The sequence below is a fragment of the Carya illinoinensis genome, chromosome 2 (assembly GCF_018687715.1).
Source record: "Carya illinoinensis cultivar Pawnee chromosome 2, C.illinoinensisPawnee_v1, whole genome shotgun sequence".
In the NCBI taxonomy this organism is placed as follows: domain Eukaryota; kingdom Viridiplantae; phylum Streptophyta; class Magnoliopsida; order Fagales; family Juglandaceae; genus Carya; species Carya illinoinensis.
Window position 1 is genome coordinate 29,128,106 of NC_056753.1, and position 17,543 is coordinate 29,145,648.

The window sequence follows — 17,543 nt, forward strand, 5'->3', positions numbered from 1 at the left end:
CTTGATGTGACTAAGTGCAAAGGATAAGCTTTTTATTTTTATTTTTATTTTTTGACAAAATCTAAACTTTCTTTCTTCATTAGGCATAATCTTCTTCTATGAATCATTTAATTTGTACTTTAGAGGTAAAAAGACAAAAAAATAAATAAATAATTGCTTGCTTTTTGACTCCAAAGTCCAAAGTCAATAACATCAATTTTCTCAGATCTAACTGATATACAGTCCTCACTTTTGTAATACGCCACTGCTACTATCTGTAAAATATATAAGGGGAAGGATACATGTAAAATAGCTCTGACATGATTTCATTGGTAGGAAATCCGCCACGTGTCATATCTTCAACCACATACCTGATACCTCAGAATCTTAGGAAAATTAAGCTACACAACTTCATGTAACTGTTGTAGCAGGACGCATGGCAGGCTCTTTGTAACTGGCCTGACTCTCTCTCTCTCTCTCTCTCTCTCTAAATATTCACGCATTCCCTCCCTTTCTTTCTCCTTCATTTCAGTTATATATAAATATATATATATATATAGATAATATATCTTGTACTTCCCTGGTTGGAGTACTGTGTATAATAAAAGGAGTGGCCGCAGAAGGAAAGCAATTCTGGTGGATTTGAGGGACTATTAAGAGGTAAGTGGGTCTCCACAAATCATTCTCGATGGCTATTCTTTAATTTTGTTACTCCCTCTGTAACTCCATAGTCCATTGCCTTAGTAGCTTCTGATACTTGCATTTCTTCAAATAACAACGGTGTTTAGTTTTTTAGTATTTCTTGATTTCTAGGCTATAGCTTACTGCCGAACAATAAGATAGAGAATCTGACATGTTTAGTTAAGTTTATTGCGAGGTAATATATCTTCTCGTGTAGGAAAGATGGTTTGAGAAAATTTTCTGTGAATATTGTTTCCAGAGGGGGCCATTCTAGAATGGAATCGTCCTAATTGGGTTTTCTTTCTTGGAGTCGCGATGTTATCTCTGTATACTGCATTACAATCACGTATGTTACTTTATTCTCGCTTTCACAATTCTTTTTGTTTGTTTGAATAATATTGTTTTAGTTTAAGTATATTTTCATGGGTATATATACATACGTATATGTGTGTGTATATATATTTGTACGCGTTTGAGGTCCTGGTGAATTTTATAATTATTATTGAAGTTTTGACAATGAAAATACGGGCTTGGTGTTCATTTCATATTTATTGTGCTTTCAAAGCAGCATGATGCAGTGGTTGATTGTAAAATGACTTGTTGTAAAATGGGTTGTAATATGAGTTGTATTACAGTTGTAAGAGTTGTAGGTAAATCATCACTCAACCTATTATCCAAAGTTATCTTAATGTAGCCTATCAGCAAAAGCAAACCGTCCATATTTATCATGCCTCTTCTAGCTGTTGTGGGCGTGCTCTTAATGTTTTAGAAAATTGTACTTTCAGCTAGTCCAGGGAAGTAATGTTGCTTGAAATGGAGCTTAGTACCATTTTAGTTGTACAAACTCAACATGTGGTCAGTGTGGATTCACGAGAGGATTCTAGGACTTCTAAATGCCAATTTCTACTGCCATATGATCCGAAGATAACATCTTGTCAAATGTTCGGTAACAGTCAGGTTACATTTGATTTTGAGACTATCAACAAATTTGCTTGACATAAACATTTACTCGCAGTTGACGATGAATTCAATGAGTGGGTTTTGTAGGTCCTGTTTAATTTCCATGTCCTATCTTAAGAGATGGATAAGGAAGGTACTCTAGGAGGCATCTTCTTTCCATTAATGGGATTAAAATTTTCACCTGTGTCAGAAGAGTCTTCATATGATATTTACCTGTTGTCTTATAGGGGGGGTAAATTGTAATCATAGGGTATTCATCTCCACTACTTATCGGACCCATTCAGTTTTCAAGTGGAAGCAATTCGCTAATGTATTCTAATCTACAAACTCCAACAATATTCCTTGTATTGTGAAACTTGCCTCTTTCGCTAGATAGAGAACTGGTTGTCAAGATTATTATATTGTTCGTGTGTAGTACCATGTAGAAGACTGATCTGGTCTCTGTTGGCATTTCAAGATCGCCTGCTAAGGAGTTCATCCAACCAAAGATGAATGCGGAAAATGTGAACATAGAACCAGTGACTGACTTAGGACTTTCTGTGGGTTATTCTGACCAGTACATTTCAAGATCGCCTGCTAAGGAGTTCATCCAACCAAAGATGAATGCGGAAAATGAGAACATAGAACCAGTGACTGATTTAGGACTTTCTGTGGGTTATTCTGACCAGTGCATTCAGAGACAACCGAAAGATGAAGGCGCAAGTGCAGGTGCAAATGCAGGTTCAAGGATAGACATGACATTTTTGAGCTCCAACCCCCTGTCTGAATTAGTCTGGTCTCCACATAATGGTTTGAGTCTCAAATGTGCTGATTGTGGCTTCACCAATAAAAAGGGCCCTCTTATGTGGGGTGCAGGATCAAGTAATGTAGCCTTCTCGCTGCCTCAAAGCATATCTGGCAAGAGGTCTGCTACTGACAAACCTATAGATGAGGAAGTCATTACGCCACAGGCAGCATTATATGCAAACGATAATGTCGCTGGTACAAATAATTCAACCAGATCCCCTACACGTCATGATGGCATAATCCCAGGATGTGGCTCGAATAATAAAGATGAGACTGGTAAGGAAAAAAGCTTTTCATGTTAACTTGTTAGGAAGGGAAGGTCTGGGATAGGCCTTGGCAAAAAAGAGTACTAAGTTTTATAAGGATGATTGTGAACCTCTCACTCTCTCATGTGTGTTTTCCCTTCAAAACCTGTTTAACAAAGCCTGGGAACTCTTGTTTGGCAGGACCTGTTAGTGATATGGAAGAAATGAGCTCTGCAGTGGAATTATCTGTTCCACATATTGCTCAAGAGGATCATGGGAGAAAGAGTGAAGGTGAAGATATTTGTGCAACTATCAATCTTTGAATTCCTGACGGGTGCATGCTGCAATCTTTTCACTTTGCTATCCAGGAGAGAGTTCTAGGCAGATCCCACAGCTAAAACTGGTCAATGGTTTATGACTGATTAATTGTATTGGTCTGGAAAGGGATCAAGACAGGGTTCTACTTTCTAAAAGAACCATTAAAAAGATCACTTTGGTTATGCTCTAGACACACAAGCACTGCAAAGTGTCTTGCTGTTCATATTAAGCCAAAATTTTCTTTTATGTTCAACTTTTTCGAAAAATAATGGAGCTTTCATAATTTTTTTTCCAAATCTGACATGCTTGAACATCTGATTTAATTTACTAAGAGGCCAGGAAGGAATGCTGATACTTTATCAATTAAAATAGATAACCTAAACCTGATGTGGTGGTGAATGAACCATTCTCTGCAGATCTTATTGGTGAAGGCAGAGATCTTGGAAGTGAACAAATACTAGGAATGAATATTGCTTTGGCCTCTGATGTTCACCCTCAGCCTGTGGATGAATGCAAAGCTTCAGAAACTTCAGTCAAGAATCTTAAGTTCCCAGGCAGAAGGCCTTTGGAAAAGCTTGAGCAAACTGCAGAGAACGAATTACGGACTCCAATTGGTGAAAATGCTTGTAGTGCAGTGACTAAGATGGTAGAATCAGAATTTGCTCACAAACTGCAAAACAGCTTTCAGCACAACAAAGAGGTACTTCAGAGAAACATAACTGTTCAAAGTGAACCATCCCCAGCTAACAGAAATTTCCATAGAAATCGAAGGAAAGGAAAGGAAAAGGCTCTATCTGATGGAGATATTAAGGAAAGATCATTGAAAGAGGGAAATGACAGCCACGAGAGTGTTGAAAGCTGCAACAGTGCTGGGTTGTTTTTAACATGCAAGAAGAGGCCAAGCTTTGAAGAATGCTTGATTGCTGGGAGTAAAAGAGTAAAGAAGCAAATTGAAAAGACACCCTGTTCAACGTCCTATATAAGACAAGATAGCTCATTTATGAACTGGATAACAAACATGATGAAGGGCTTCCCAAAACCGATTCAAGATGAGACACCTTCTCCTGCTCTTGTAATTGCACCTCCTGATCATGGGCATCAGGACCCTAATTATCAGAATCTTCTCGCATGCAACAAGAATCAAGATCCAGGATTAAAAAATATTGGCTTCCGATCAATTTTTCAGTCCTTATATGGGCCAAATGTGGAAGGAGAAACAACATCATTGAATGCCAAAAATGATAATGGAGAATCTAAGGAACATGAGCTGGCTAACAAGATGTGTGACATTAATGCTACTCCAATAGCCATTCATGGGGATGATGATAACAAAGTCAAACCATTTCTGTGGCCAAATAAGAAGTTTGACTTACCAATGTCTGGAAATGGAGCAGCTTCAGCAACCCAGCCTAGGGTTTTTCCTTTAAAATTCTCTACCTTTCAGAAAATTGGAAAGACTAACTCCAGGGAGAATAGAAATTCATGCAAAGTGGAATTTGGTAGGGAAAAAAATGAAACAAGCTCCACTTCCACTCCGTGTAAAGATAAGATTAGGAGTGCTGAGAACATTGCTTCTGACCCAACATCCAAAGGGAAGTCAACTAATGATTTTAGCTGCAGAAATGATCCTTTGCGAAGCTTGTGGATAACTCGGTTTTATTCAAAAACTTCTGGCCCCTTATTAAACCCAGATGATTGTAGCCAGAGTATTAGTGTGGGTGTTGAGTGCTCCAATGATCGCATGAGGCTTCTTCCTTGTCCTTGGAATTATGATGACAACAACCAAAAAAGTTTGGCATTGAAGGAGCGCTCAGCTGAGGATCCAATGCCTGCTTTGGGTAATGAATCACAGAAACATCCTGCTGATACTGAGGCTGTCATCGGTTCTAAAAGGATGAAATGCCATAATGATCGGGAGTCTGCATACAAACTGAACCCTATATTGCCTTCCCCAAAATTTAGAAGTACAATGGAAATGTCTTCAATCTTTGCAAGAAGATTGGATGCCCTCAAGCATGCCATGCCATCAAATGTAACAGATAATGCAACTCAAGCGACTATAACCTGTGTCTTTTGCGGCATAGAAGGACACCGTTTACAAGAGTGTTCTGAGATAACAGAAAACGAGATTGAAGATCTTCTAAGGAATTCCAATTCATATAAGGCGGCAGAAGAATTTCCTTGTCTGTGCATTAGATGTTTCCAGCTCAATCATTGGGCTGTTGCATGTCCCAGTGCTTCCTCAAGCGGGAAACATCAAACAAGAGGTGTTGCTTCTATGGTTGGTCCTAGCAAGATGCTGCATAAGGAAGGCAATAGAGAAAATTTGAAGCTGCTAACTGGCCGGGGGATACAATGTCTAGCTGCTTGTGATGAGAATGATCTTGGAATACCAGAATGGAAGCCAAAGGAAATGATAGCCCCTGTAAAAACCATATCTAATGCAAACCTAATGAAGAAGAAACACATTGCTCCAAGTTTTGGGGTAAACTATTCAAAAGAACAGAATATCATGCTGGTCAAAAGGCAACTTTCAGATGTACCAAAAGGAATCTTCAACACCATAAAAGGCCTTCGTTTATCACGCTCAGATATCCTAAAGTAAGTAGAGCATACTAACTAAAATATGTAATATCCCAGATCTAGTATGAGAGGGTGATGAATGAGATTCTACATTGTTTGGGAGGGATAAGTTATTAGGGTTTATAATATTCCAGGTGCTTCAATTGTATTATTGACTATTCCTTTTGAAGTGTAAGTCCATACTTGGTTTGGGCTTTCCGTGAGTCGTTATAATGTCAACGATAAACTCTTGTTTTAATTACTGGCTTGACTGGAACTTCTCTAATATATGGAAAATATATCTGCTCAATCACACTTGATATTGCCTTTTGACATTTCACTTAGGCATTTTGAGGAAGTAGCAAATTTGATTCTTTTCTCAGGTTTCCTTTCTGATATAGACTCTCCATACTGCAGTCCAATTATCATTGTATGTTTTAATCATAGGAGACTTGCAAAGAAGTAAATTCAACCCAAACTGATAATTTCAACCCAACAAAGAAGCAAAACCTCATTTGTAGTTGGAGGAACAAGTCCTACTCTATTATTTCAATGAAGTGAATTGGCTTCCAAAAACGCCTTGGTTTTTATTTTTTTTTCCCCTACCAAATTGTTAACTGATTTTTTCTTCAAATTTGGGTGGGTTTATCTTGGCAGAACTTGATCTTCAAGCAGACTTATAGTCTAGTAAACCATCCTTCTAGGGATGACTTTGAACTTAATTCTTCCTACGGTGATCATCTCCATAATTGATTCTCTTCGTGTGCTGAGAGAATATTTTCTCTGTTGCATGGGCATCAGATGGATGAACTCCTATATGTCATTGTCACATCTTGATGGTTTTTTCTTGCGGGTGCGGCTTGGGAAGTGGGAAGGACTGCAGGGAACTGGATATCATGTGGCCTGCATTACTGGTATAACTTGAATTAATTTGTGTTTGTTAGCTTTTTCTGATAACAAATGAATTGATAGGCAGTAGATTTTGATATGGATATCAATTATTGGATCATTTTTATGTGATTCCTTAAACCTTAACTGTAGAATGACTCTTTTCTCCAATGATTTTATTCTTATTTTTCTTTTGGGTGCACAGGGAAGCAAAGAGAGAATTCACCACAGAATGCCAAAAACCCTGTGTGTGTAAGCGTAGGTGGAAACAAATTCTTGGTGGGGAGTGAACACATCTCCAATCATGATTTCCTTGAGGTAATAGTATGAGTTCAATTTGTAACCTATCGTTTCTTTGTCGTGCAGTGTTTCTATTCAAGCTTGCAGTCTCAAGTGTAATTTACTTATTTCTGTATATTTTTACGTCTCTTTGTGGTTTTTTCCCTTTTTAGTGAATCCTTGTACTTCTTTACAATGTGTGCTGCTATTGCTCAGTCAAATAGTAGTTCTGTTTTTCATTAAATTGGTGTAAAGCAGACACCTTGTTTCTGATTCAGGGAGTACCAAACATGATGCAGTGCTAATCTGTTCCTCTTTGAATAAGATCTCAATGCCAACGACAGTTTCATTAGATATATCTTACAGCTAGAATCCCTCTTTTCCCTGATCCAATTCCTCCACCACTGCAAAGTGCGAACCCTAGTTAGATTCAGCATAAACCCTAGTTGGAATTTGTTGTTGGTGGCTAAGCAAAATAAATGGAAGAAATGACACTCCTTTCTATCAAAACCGAACTGTACTTCGAAATTATGCCATATATTTAGTCAACAGATTTACTTTTTTGTTTAACTATATTTACTTTTTTTTTTTTTTTGGTGAAATTATACTTGTTCAAATTGCATAATCGTCAATTACTGACATCAGTAAATGACCCAGTGAGCGTGCTTTAATTCAATTCCTCATCTTTCAGGCTTGGCATATTCTAACAGTATAAGATCAGGAATGCCCCATGTTGATGGTTCGAGAACTGGATAATTATGCGATTTAAAAAAAAAAAAAAAGAGTAAAATATCATATAAACCTAACAATGTGTAGACAGTAGAGTTTCCTATATCATCAAATATCAAGCCAACTGTTGTTATATTCCACCTTTATAGTCAATCTTAATTTTTAGATCCTTTATCATGATGATAGTTTCAATTGTTATACACAAGTCAAGGGGATGTTGATTGTCAAGGTGCCATCCTACAAATGGAATTAACAGTATTCTGAATCTTGCTTGTTACCCATACTATGTGCAATGGTGGAATCCCATCACATTTTGCAGGATGAGCTTATGGCATGGTGGAGTGCAACCTCTATAGACGGTGGCAAGATCCCATCTGAAGAAGATTTAACTGCAAAAATCAAGAAGAAAAGAATGTTAGGCTTATAGCAATCTGGTGATTTCAAGAATTATCTATGCAAGTCTCGGCCAAGTACAACTGTAGCACAGATGAAGCCAGAGTGTGCAAGGTACAAAACTAGTGAGCCTAATTGCATTATGTATGTAAGTTTCTGAACTCCTTCATGTTTGGTTATGTAAAGCATGTATGTGCAGCTGAAGTTATGGACTGTCCTCTTGAGTTGATGAAGAATAAAATATTTTTCTTTATTTTTTTAGCCCAAGATTATCATACTCCCGTTTTTTTTTTTATTCAAATAATTTTGCTGGCCTGGACAGCAAACAAATTGTCAGAAATGCTTTCTGAGATGATGGCATTTCCTTTACACACAAAGTGGTCCAGCGGTATTTTCTGGGGACACTTTTCCTGGAGAAATTTGAGATTACTGGCAGTTATATTGTGAAATGCCAAATGCCCATTGGCCCAATACAATATACATAGCAGTTATACTTGAGTCCAAACTTTTAAGCATTGATCTATTGATTTTGAGGGGGGGTGGGGGAGATGCACATATACTTCCATGGACACTAGCTTGGGTATAGTTTCACTCGGAACGAGACTCGTTGGATGAGAGACACGTGTTCCATGTCCAGAGTAGTAGAAATGAGGAAGATTCAAGGTTTTGGTTCAACTTCATGGCATATTGTTTCAGGAGGTCTGCATGGTTTAACATTATTTCTTTTCAACATAGAACTTCATAAGTAAAGTTCTGGTGAAAGATGATAAAAGGTGATGATGAAAGATCTAGAATTAGTTGGATTTTTCCTATATGGAAGCAAAAGGGCGTCTAATGGATATCATACGGACCCACAAGTGCCCAATGCACCGAGAAGAATTCTAATGGACAATGTCAGGATTACCATTTCTCGATATTTCCATGATAAAGAAGACAAGATGAAACACCTACCCCAGCTTTTTCACCTTTTCCTTTTCTTTAAATTTTTATTCAGTGTGGCCAGTGGCCCCACCCATCTCTGCCTCTCTCATGTCTTTTTCAAATTTCTTTTAAAGCTTCTTTTCGTACGCTTTGCCGTTGAGTGTCTTTAAGGTACTCGACTACTGAAACTCCATTAACTGAATAATAACCAAGTGTCACCACCTAAATTTTTTTTAAAAAATTTTTTATTTTCTAGAAGCTTTCTAATCCTTTGTAATTTTGTAGAATTGTATAGAGTAATCTAGAAGGGGCGTTATAGATAATTCTAGAGTAGAAATCTAGAAAGTTCCTTACCCTTGGATTGATGACAAGTGTCACAATTTTAACCATTTTTTATACCAAGAGTTCCCTATAAATAGAGAGGCTCTCATTTGTGTAAATCACCAAGCAATAGAGCTAACAAGTTCTCTAGAGCATCTCTCTCTATCTTCTCTCTCTAGTTTGTTCTCTATTGTCTTGAGTCCTTTAGAAGGCTTACTTAGGAGTTTTGTGAAGAGAAAGCCTCCTAAGGCCGCACGGGTCGAGTGAAAAAATTCTAAATCCGTGACAGTTGGTATTAGAGCTATCCAGGTTGGGATGACAGATCCAAGCGAGATCACCATGGAGGTCCAGGAGACACGAAAGAGCAAGAGGTCGAAGGACTCAAGCTCATCTATGCAGTCTCATCTTGATGGCATCGAGAGGGCCATGACCAAGATATTGGCCAAGATCGAAGAATGGGATCAGTCTCACAGGGAGGTGAGCACCCTTGACAACACTGTGACGAGGATGGAGGTGGCGGTAGCGGATGTCAGGGACCGACTTGACATCGTGGAGCAAGGTTTGGAGGAGCTAGGATTGGAGGGACAATCCGAATCGCTCAAGGAATCCATTATGAGCACCATCAACCCCACCATTGAGGCATAGTGTGTTGAGAACGTTGCTTTCCAAGACCGGGTCTTGGGGGAGCTAACAAAACTCCAAGAGCAAATGGAGGAACATCGCGTCGGTCTGGAGGAGACCAAGGCGGATTGGGCCATGTGCAAGCGGGCAGTGGCCAATGGGGGCGCCGTCGGAACTGGAATGATGGCGACACCAAGGGTGGATACTCCCAAACCAAAAGAGTTCGATGGCAAGCGGGATGCCAAAGAACTAGACAATTACATGTAGCACATGGAGCGCTACTTTGAAGCTTTGAACATGCAAGACGAGCATGTCAAGGTACGTACTGCCTCTCTCTACCTTACTAATCTTGCTGGTACTTGGTGGCGTTGTAAGTATAGTGAGATAGAGAAGGGTACTTGTACTATTAACTCATGGGAAGAGTTCAAGCGTGAACTCAAAAGGCAATTCTATCCTGAAAATGTGGCTATTCATGCGCGGAAGAGAATGAAGGAGTTAAAGCACACTTCTTCTATCCGCAACTATGTCGAGGAATTTTCTGCCCTTATGTTTCAAATCACAAACATGAGTGAAGAAGATCTCTTCTTCAACTTCATCGATGGTCTCAAGTCTTGGGTGGCTCAAGAACTCAAGCGTCGTGGGGTCAACGACATCTCCACCGCCCTGACAGTAGCAGAAACCTTAGAAGAATTTGAGTATCATAAGAGTGACAACTCTTCAAAGCTCGAGTCTTCAAAGGATAATCACAGTAAGGGTGGGGGAGCGAAGGGGTTCAAGTCCCCACAGTACAAAGACCGAAAGGACAAGCCTTCAACATCAAAGGAGGGCAAGAAGGACTACTCTCAAGACAAGAAGCCAAAAGATACTTGCTTCCTATGTAACGAACCACATTGAGCTAGAGATTGTCCTAAGCGGAAGGCCCTCAACGTCATGTTGGAAGAGAAGGAAGTTCAAGAGAAGTCACACCTGGGTTGTCTACAACTTCTCAACTCCCTCAAGTCAAGCACGAAGCCAACTACCAAGGATGGATCTTTGATGTTTGTAGAGGTACTCGTCAATAGGAAGCAGAGTCATGCCATGGTCGACTCAGGAGTTTCTCACAACTTCATTAAGAAGGAAGAGGCCACACGGCTAGGGATTCCTCTTAAGAAGGGTCAAGGATGGCTGAAGACCGTGAATTCTGAGGCCAAACCCCTTGATGGCGTAGCTCACGGGGTGGAGCTACAACTTGGCATGTGGAGAGGTACGGTGGATTTCTCTGTCGCTCCCATGGATGACTTCAACATCGTATTGGGGATGGAATTCTTGAGACAATTTAATGTAGTGTCTCTTCCCCACTACAACTCGGTGTGTATCTTGGAGGGCGGTCCATGCATGATACCCACCGTGTCCAAGCTAAACACCACCTAACTTCTATCTGCCATGCAATTCAAGAAAGGATGGAAGAAGGGCGAGGTGTCTTACTTGGCTTCTATGGAGGAAGGTGAAGTGAATATTTCCTTCCCTCCACCCAAGGAGATCCAAAAGGTCCTCAGGGACTATGAGGATGTCATGCCACCAGAGTTGCCCAAGCAACTACCACCTAGGAGAGAGGTGGACCATCAGATCGAGTTGGAACCCGGCGCCAAACCACCCGCCAAAGCACCTTATCGCATGTCACCTCCAGAACTTGAAGAACTAAGGAGGCAACTTAAGGAGCTACTTGATGCCGGATTCATCCAACCCTCCAAGGCACCATACGGGGCACCCGTGTTGTTTCAAAAGAAGCATGATGGGTCTCTGCGGCTGTGCATTGACTATCGGGCTCTAAACTAGGTAACTATCAAAAACAAGTATCCTATTCCTTTAATTGCTGATTTGTTTGATCAATTGGGCCATGCAAAGTACTTCTCCAAGCTTGATCTAAGATTGGGATATTATCAAGTAAGGATTGCGGAAGGGGATGAAGCAAAGACAACTTGTGTAACTCGCTATGGAGCATACGAGTTCCTAGTGATGCCCTTTGGCCTCACAAATGCTCCAGCCACCTTCTGTACGCTCATGAACAAGATCTTCCATCCCTATCTTGATCAATTTGTGGTAGTCTATTTAGATGATATCGTCATCTATAGTTCTACCCTTGAAGAACATGTGGAGCATTTAAGGGTTGTTTTCCGTGTCTTAAAGGAAAACCAACTCTATGTCAAGAAGGAGAAGTGCTCATTTGCTCTAAACGAAGTCCATTTCCTTGGCCACAAAATCCAAGGTGGAAAACTTAGCATGGAAGAGGGGAAAATTGAGGCAATCAAGAAGTGGGAGCCTCCCACTAAGGTTACCGAGTTTCGATCTTTCCTTGGGCTTGTTAACTATTACAGAAGATTTATAAAGGGATACTCCACAAGAGCATCCCCCCTCACCGACTTGCTCAAGAAAAACAGGACATGGGAGTGGTCATCAAGGTGTCAGGAAGCCTTTAACGATCTGAAGACAGCCATCACGGAGGAACCGGTCTTAGCCCTACCAGATTGTACCAAGCCTTTTGAGGTACAATCAGATGCAACAGATTTTGCCATAGGGGGAGTTCTCATGCAAGAAGGACATCTCATTGCATATGAGAGTCGCAAACTCAATGAGACTGAGAGGCGATACACTGTGCAAGAAAAGGAGATGACAGCTATCATCCACTGCCTCAGAGTTTGGCGACACTATCTGCTTGGCTCCCATTTTGTAGTCAAGATAGATAACATTGCCACTAGTTACTTCCAAAGTCAGAAGATACTAAACCCAAAGCAAGCTAGGTGGCAAGACTTCTTGGCAGAATTTGACTTTATCTTGGAGTACAAACCATGCAAGGCCAACCTCGTTGCTGATGTACTAAGTAGGAAGGGGGAACTTTCTGCTATCACTCAAGCTCAAGGGGAGCTACTTGATATGATCTGTGAAGGCATGGAGCATGATCCCTTAGACAAGAACTTGGTAAACATGGCTAAGAAAGGCAAAACCAAGAGATTTTGGGTAGAGGACGGTCTTCTCTACACCATAAGGCGGCGAATCTATGTTTCAAAGTGGGGAAACCTACGAAGGAACCGTATCAAGGAGTCTCACGATTCCTTGTGGGCTGGACACCCGGGCCAACGACGTACTCGAGTTTTGCTGGAAGCTTCCTACTATTGGCCTCAATTAAGAGATGAGGTGGAACTCTACATGAAGACTTGTCTTGTGTGTCAACAAGATAAGGTGGAGAATCAAAGTCCTGCAGGATTACTAGAACCACTACCCATTCCTTCTCACCCATGGGAAAGTGTGAGCATGAATTTTATAGTGGCTCTACCTAAATCCGAGGGTTGCGGTACCCTCATTGTGGTGGTAGATCGATTCTCTAAGTATGCCACCTTCATCGCGGCTCCTAAACATTGCTCAGCTGAAGAAACTGCAAAATTATTCTTCAAGCATGTGGTGAAGTATTGGGGCTTACCACAGAGTATCATTAGTGATCGGGACCCTCGCTTCACAGGAAAGTTCTGGTCAGGACTATTCAAGCTTATGGGGTCTGCCCTACATTTCTCTACCAGCTTTCACCCTCAGACAGATGGGCAAACTGAGAGGGTGAATGCCTTGTTGGAGTTATACTTGAGGCACTTTGTAAGTGCCAATCAATCCGATTGGGCTAAGTTATTGGATGTCGCTCAATTCTCCTATAATTTACAAAGGAGCGAATCTACAAACAAAAGCTCATTTGAGATTGTAATGGGCCAGCAACCACTTACTCCCCAGTCATTGGAGACAAGCTATGCGGGGAATTGTCCAACAGCCTTCAAGGTTGCTAAGTCTTGGAACGAACAACTGGATGTGACCCGCTCCTACTTAGACAAAGCAACCAAGAAAATGAAGAAGTGGGCTGATCAGAAGAGAAGGCACGCGGAATATCGTATAGGCGACTTGGTGTTAGTAAAGATCTTGTCGAGCCAATACAAGTTCACAAGAAAACTGCACAAGGGGCTTGTACGACGTTATGAGGGACCATTCCCAATCATCAAGAAAATAGGGAAGGTCTCCTACAAGCTAGACTTACCCTCCAAGTTCAAGCTTCATCCAGTCTTCCATATCAGCTGTTTGAAGCCTTACCATGGTGATGAAGAGGAGCCAACACGAGGAGAGTCTAAGCGTGCACCATTGGGCATAACTACCACTTTCGACAAAGAAGTAGAAGAAATCTTGGCGGACCGTGTCATCAGGCGAAAGAGTCATGTGCTACGCCAAGAATATTTGATCAAGTGGAAGGGATTGCTCGAAAGTGAGACAACTTGGGAACCAAAGGAGTCATTGTGGCAGTTTGAAGATCACATCCGAAGGTTCCATGAAGACACCGCGTCGAGGACGTCGCGAAGCTTGGTGGGGGAGAATGTCACCACCTAGATTTTTCTAGAGAATTTCCTAACCTTCTAGAAGCTTCCTAGTCCTTTGTAATTTTGTGGAATTGTGTAGAGTGATCTAGAATGGACGTTGTAGATAATTTTAGAGTAGAAATCTAGAAAGTTCCTTACCCTTGGATTGATGACAAGTGTCACAATCCTAACTATTTTTTGTACCAAGAATTTCCTATAAATAGAGGGGCTCTCATTTGTGTAAATCACCAAGCAATAGAGCTAACAAGTTCTCTAGAGCATCTCTCTCTATCTTCTCTCTCTAGTTTGTTCTCTATTGTCTTGAGTCTTTTAGAAGGCTTACTTAGGAGCTTTGTGAAGAGAAAGCCTCCTAAGGCCGCACGGGTCGAGTGAAGAAATTCTAAGTCCGTGACACAAGGCAGTAGGAGAGGGAACAAAAATAAAAACTTCAAATTTAAAAATTTGATGCAAAAGAGATATATAAATAAAAATTTTATATTTATATGCAGTTATTTTTATATATATTTTTATATATTTTATTAATGTGATTGACTGTATTATTTTTTTAAATATAAAATAATTATTTTAATCAATTATATTAATAAAATATATAAAAAATACGTAAAAATAAATATATAAGTTAACTCAAATTTAAAGATAAAGAAAAGTAAAACAGAACCCAGGTAGCACGTGCAGCATAGTCTTTTTATTTACCTATTAATGGTAGGTAAGCCAACCTTATCCCGTTACTATGCATGAATGAATATTAAAATCTGATATTTTCAATGAACAAATCGTGCTATATAATTATTCACTTCATTGACCAATTTAGCCAAAAATAATATTTATTACAATTATAATAAAGTAAGTTAAACTTTTGTGAAAAGTGATAGGTGAGCAAATCTCGCACAAATTTTATATAAAAAATAAAAATTATTATTATTATTATTTTTTTATATGAAGGGTCTATTTTTTTAAATAATTTTACATACAATCGTAAAATATATAAATATCATATAATCATTTTAAAAAATAATTAGATTTATTATTAAAAAGTTAATTTTTTATATTTTATTTTAAAAAAAATAATTGCATGGTAATTACAGAATTTACAGTTATAATTATCTTTTATCAAAATTGAAAATATGATATGAAAGTAGATTCTGGTTCATGTGACTGACATGTTTCACGTGGTATTCCAGTACAAAAAAAAAAAATCAATTTACACGGGGTACATAGATTAATTATATTGTTTTTTTCTTTTTGGCAAAAAAGTGACCGACGGTACAGATCTATCGGCCATAGCTTATGATCTTGTATATATTAAGGTATTAATTGTGATTTACTTAATTAATATGTTGTTACTTAAATTTCAAAATTTTAAAAATCCTCTGAATTATTGTTGTTATTATTATTGTATTATTGACTATATAATAAAAATGTAAGCACGAAAGATAAGTCCTCCTCCATCCCTCCCATTAATAATAATTTTCTCAATATATTATTAATGTTAACATCATAGTTTTTTTTTTCTTTACACATTTTTAATGGGAGGGAAAGAGGGAGATTAATTAGATCAAGTTACGTTAATTTTTTAATACATTTTTATAAAATTACTTTACGAGTAAAATGTTCTTCCCATAAACAAGCTGCACATGCCAACACCTCGTTAACTCAAAAATTGAGAAAATGAGATTGTTTAAATAATAATATGAGATGAGATCATTTTAAATTAAAATTGAATAAAAATATTATTAAAATTTATTTTTTAATATTATTATTATTTTAAGATTTAAAAATATTAAATTATTATTTTTTTAATAAAATTGTTTCTTATATTTTATATAAAAATTTAAAAAAATTATAATAATAAAATTAAATAAATTAAAAATATTTCTCAATCTAAACACCTCTAGTGGAGAGAATTCATGCCCTCTGTTTTGTGATGGAAACCATCCATCCAATAAGATCAGCCTCGTGCATGTAATGAACAATTCTCTACAGTCATATCTCATAAAATAGTCATATCTTTTATTTATCGATACAAACGGTTGAAAATAACATCTTATCTTATCTTTGTTTTTTTAACTATTGCTACGGTAAATTTATACTTATGGTGGCACATTGCACTACAGTAACACTAACCGTCACATTTTTTTATATAATTATAATTTTTTATTATATTAAAAGATATAATTATAAAAATATATTTCAGATTTTATAAAATATAGTCTAGTAAATAAGTTATAATATAACAATATAAAAATATATTTTGGCAAGATCAAAATATTTATGAGTTTTTAAAATTAATAATAGATATTACTTATTTTTAATATATTCATAATATTCTCACCCAATAATTAAAAATATTTTTCAATAATTGGTGGAACTCATCACTTTATCAAATTTTCAAAAAATTAAAATCATCTCATCTCACTACCAAGTACACACTTTTTTACAAACCATCTCATCTAAACTATGTAACTAAACGAAGCTTAAGTTTCTATTTTTTTAATTGAAATGAATAATAAACTAGTTGATAACCAAACGTAACATTGCTCTTCTTTGAGAAAAATTCTATTTTCAATCTTCATTTGGAAATTATATGTGTAAGTCTTTTCTTAAATGAGAAAAAAAATATCATTTTAAGAAAGATATTTTTATAATTTTAAAAATTTTAAAAATAAAATTACCTACCATGTATTACAATTTCCAAACGAGGATTGTACCCAACATTGTTTGCTTTGGTGCACACCAAATGCACACCACTGCATTTTATTTCTATTTTCTATTTTTATATATTTAAAAAAGTTATCATTTGTATATATATTTTTTATTTTTTTTAACATTAAAAAAATGCACTGATAATATTTAAGATTGATTTAATTACACAAAATCAAAATATCTCATCTCATCTCATATAATCATTATAATTTTTTAAAATTTTTACACAAAATATAATAAATAATTTAAATTTTCTAAAATTTAAAATAAATTAATATTAAAAAATTATATTATAATATTATTTTATTTACTTTTTTAATAAAATATTTTATCTCATTTTAATTATATAACCAAAACGAGATGCTAGAGTATATTCAATGCGCACTCTAATATCATTATCTTCTCAAAAGGAATACATGAGATGTGAAAGAAAATTTTATTTTAAATTTACTCATATTTTTAAAGGGTAATATTATATACTATATTACTATTTCACTTGCATCTTATTATATATATATATATGATATATCATATTTTTAATTATTTAATAATAAAAATATATATAATAAATACTCATTCAATAATTAATTGTGTTATATTTTATTTAACGAAATGTAATTAAAATAGTAGTATGATATATAAAATTTTTTTTATTAAAATAACCAACTTTACAACTCTCTATCATTCCCATTATAATAAGAAAAATTCTATTTATAAGTCTATACACTATATATTAATTATTTTTTTAATTTTTAATTTTTTTATTAAATAT

The 17,543-nt window shown here is 37.0% G+C and overlaps 1 protein-coding gene across 5 annotated transcripts; it reads left to right on the forward strand.

Moving 5' to 3' along the window:
* The first annotated feature begins 306 nt into the window (after positions 1-306).
* Positions 307-8,081, forward strand: LOC122300714. 5 transcript variants are annotated; one of them, XM_043111566.1, is made up of 8 exons: positions 307-639; positions 878-1,006; positions 2,078-2,682; positions 2,853-2,942; positions 3,386-5,570; positions 6,333-6,445; positions 6,625-6,737; positions 7,747-8,081. In XM_043111566.1, exons 3-8 carry the CDS (start codon positions 2,109-2,111, stop codon positions 7,852-7,854), a joined length of 3,183 nt encoding a protein of 1,060 aa, XP_042967500.1. In that variant the 5' UTR covers positions 307-639; positions 878-1,006; positions 2,078-2,108; the 3' UTR covers positions 7,855-8,081. The 5 variants fall into 5 exon arrangements, with proteins under 5 accessions (XP_042967500.1, XP_042967499.1, XP_042967501.1 ...); XM_043111565.1 differs by having other exon boundaries at positions 920-1,006; XM_043111567.1 differs by lacking the exon at positions 878-1,006 and having other exon boundaries at positions 2,036-2,682.
* Positions 8,082-17,543: the final 9,462 nt, after the last annotated feature.

What these genes read in the sequence shown, in the direction of transcription:
- LOC122300714 (XM_043111566.1), top strand. Translation starts at nt 2,109, where the DNA reads ATGAATGCGGAAAATGTGAACATAGAACCAGTGACTGACTTAGGACTT. An exon ending in TCATGGGAGAAAGAGTGAAG is followed by an intron (nt 2,943 to 3,385) that starts GTGAAGATATTT and finishes CATTCTCTGCAG; the next exon opens with ATCTTATTGGTGAAGGCAGA. An exon ending in TCATGTGGCCTGCATTACTG is followed by an intron (nt 6,446 to 6,624) that starts GTATAACTTGAA and finishes TTGGGTGCACAG; the next exon opens with GGAAGCAAAGAGAGAATTCA.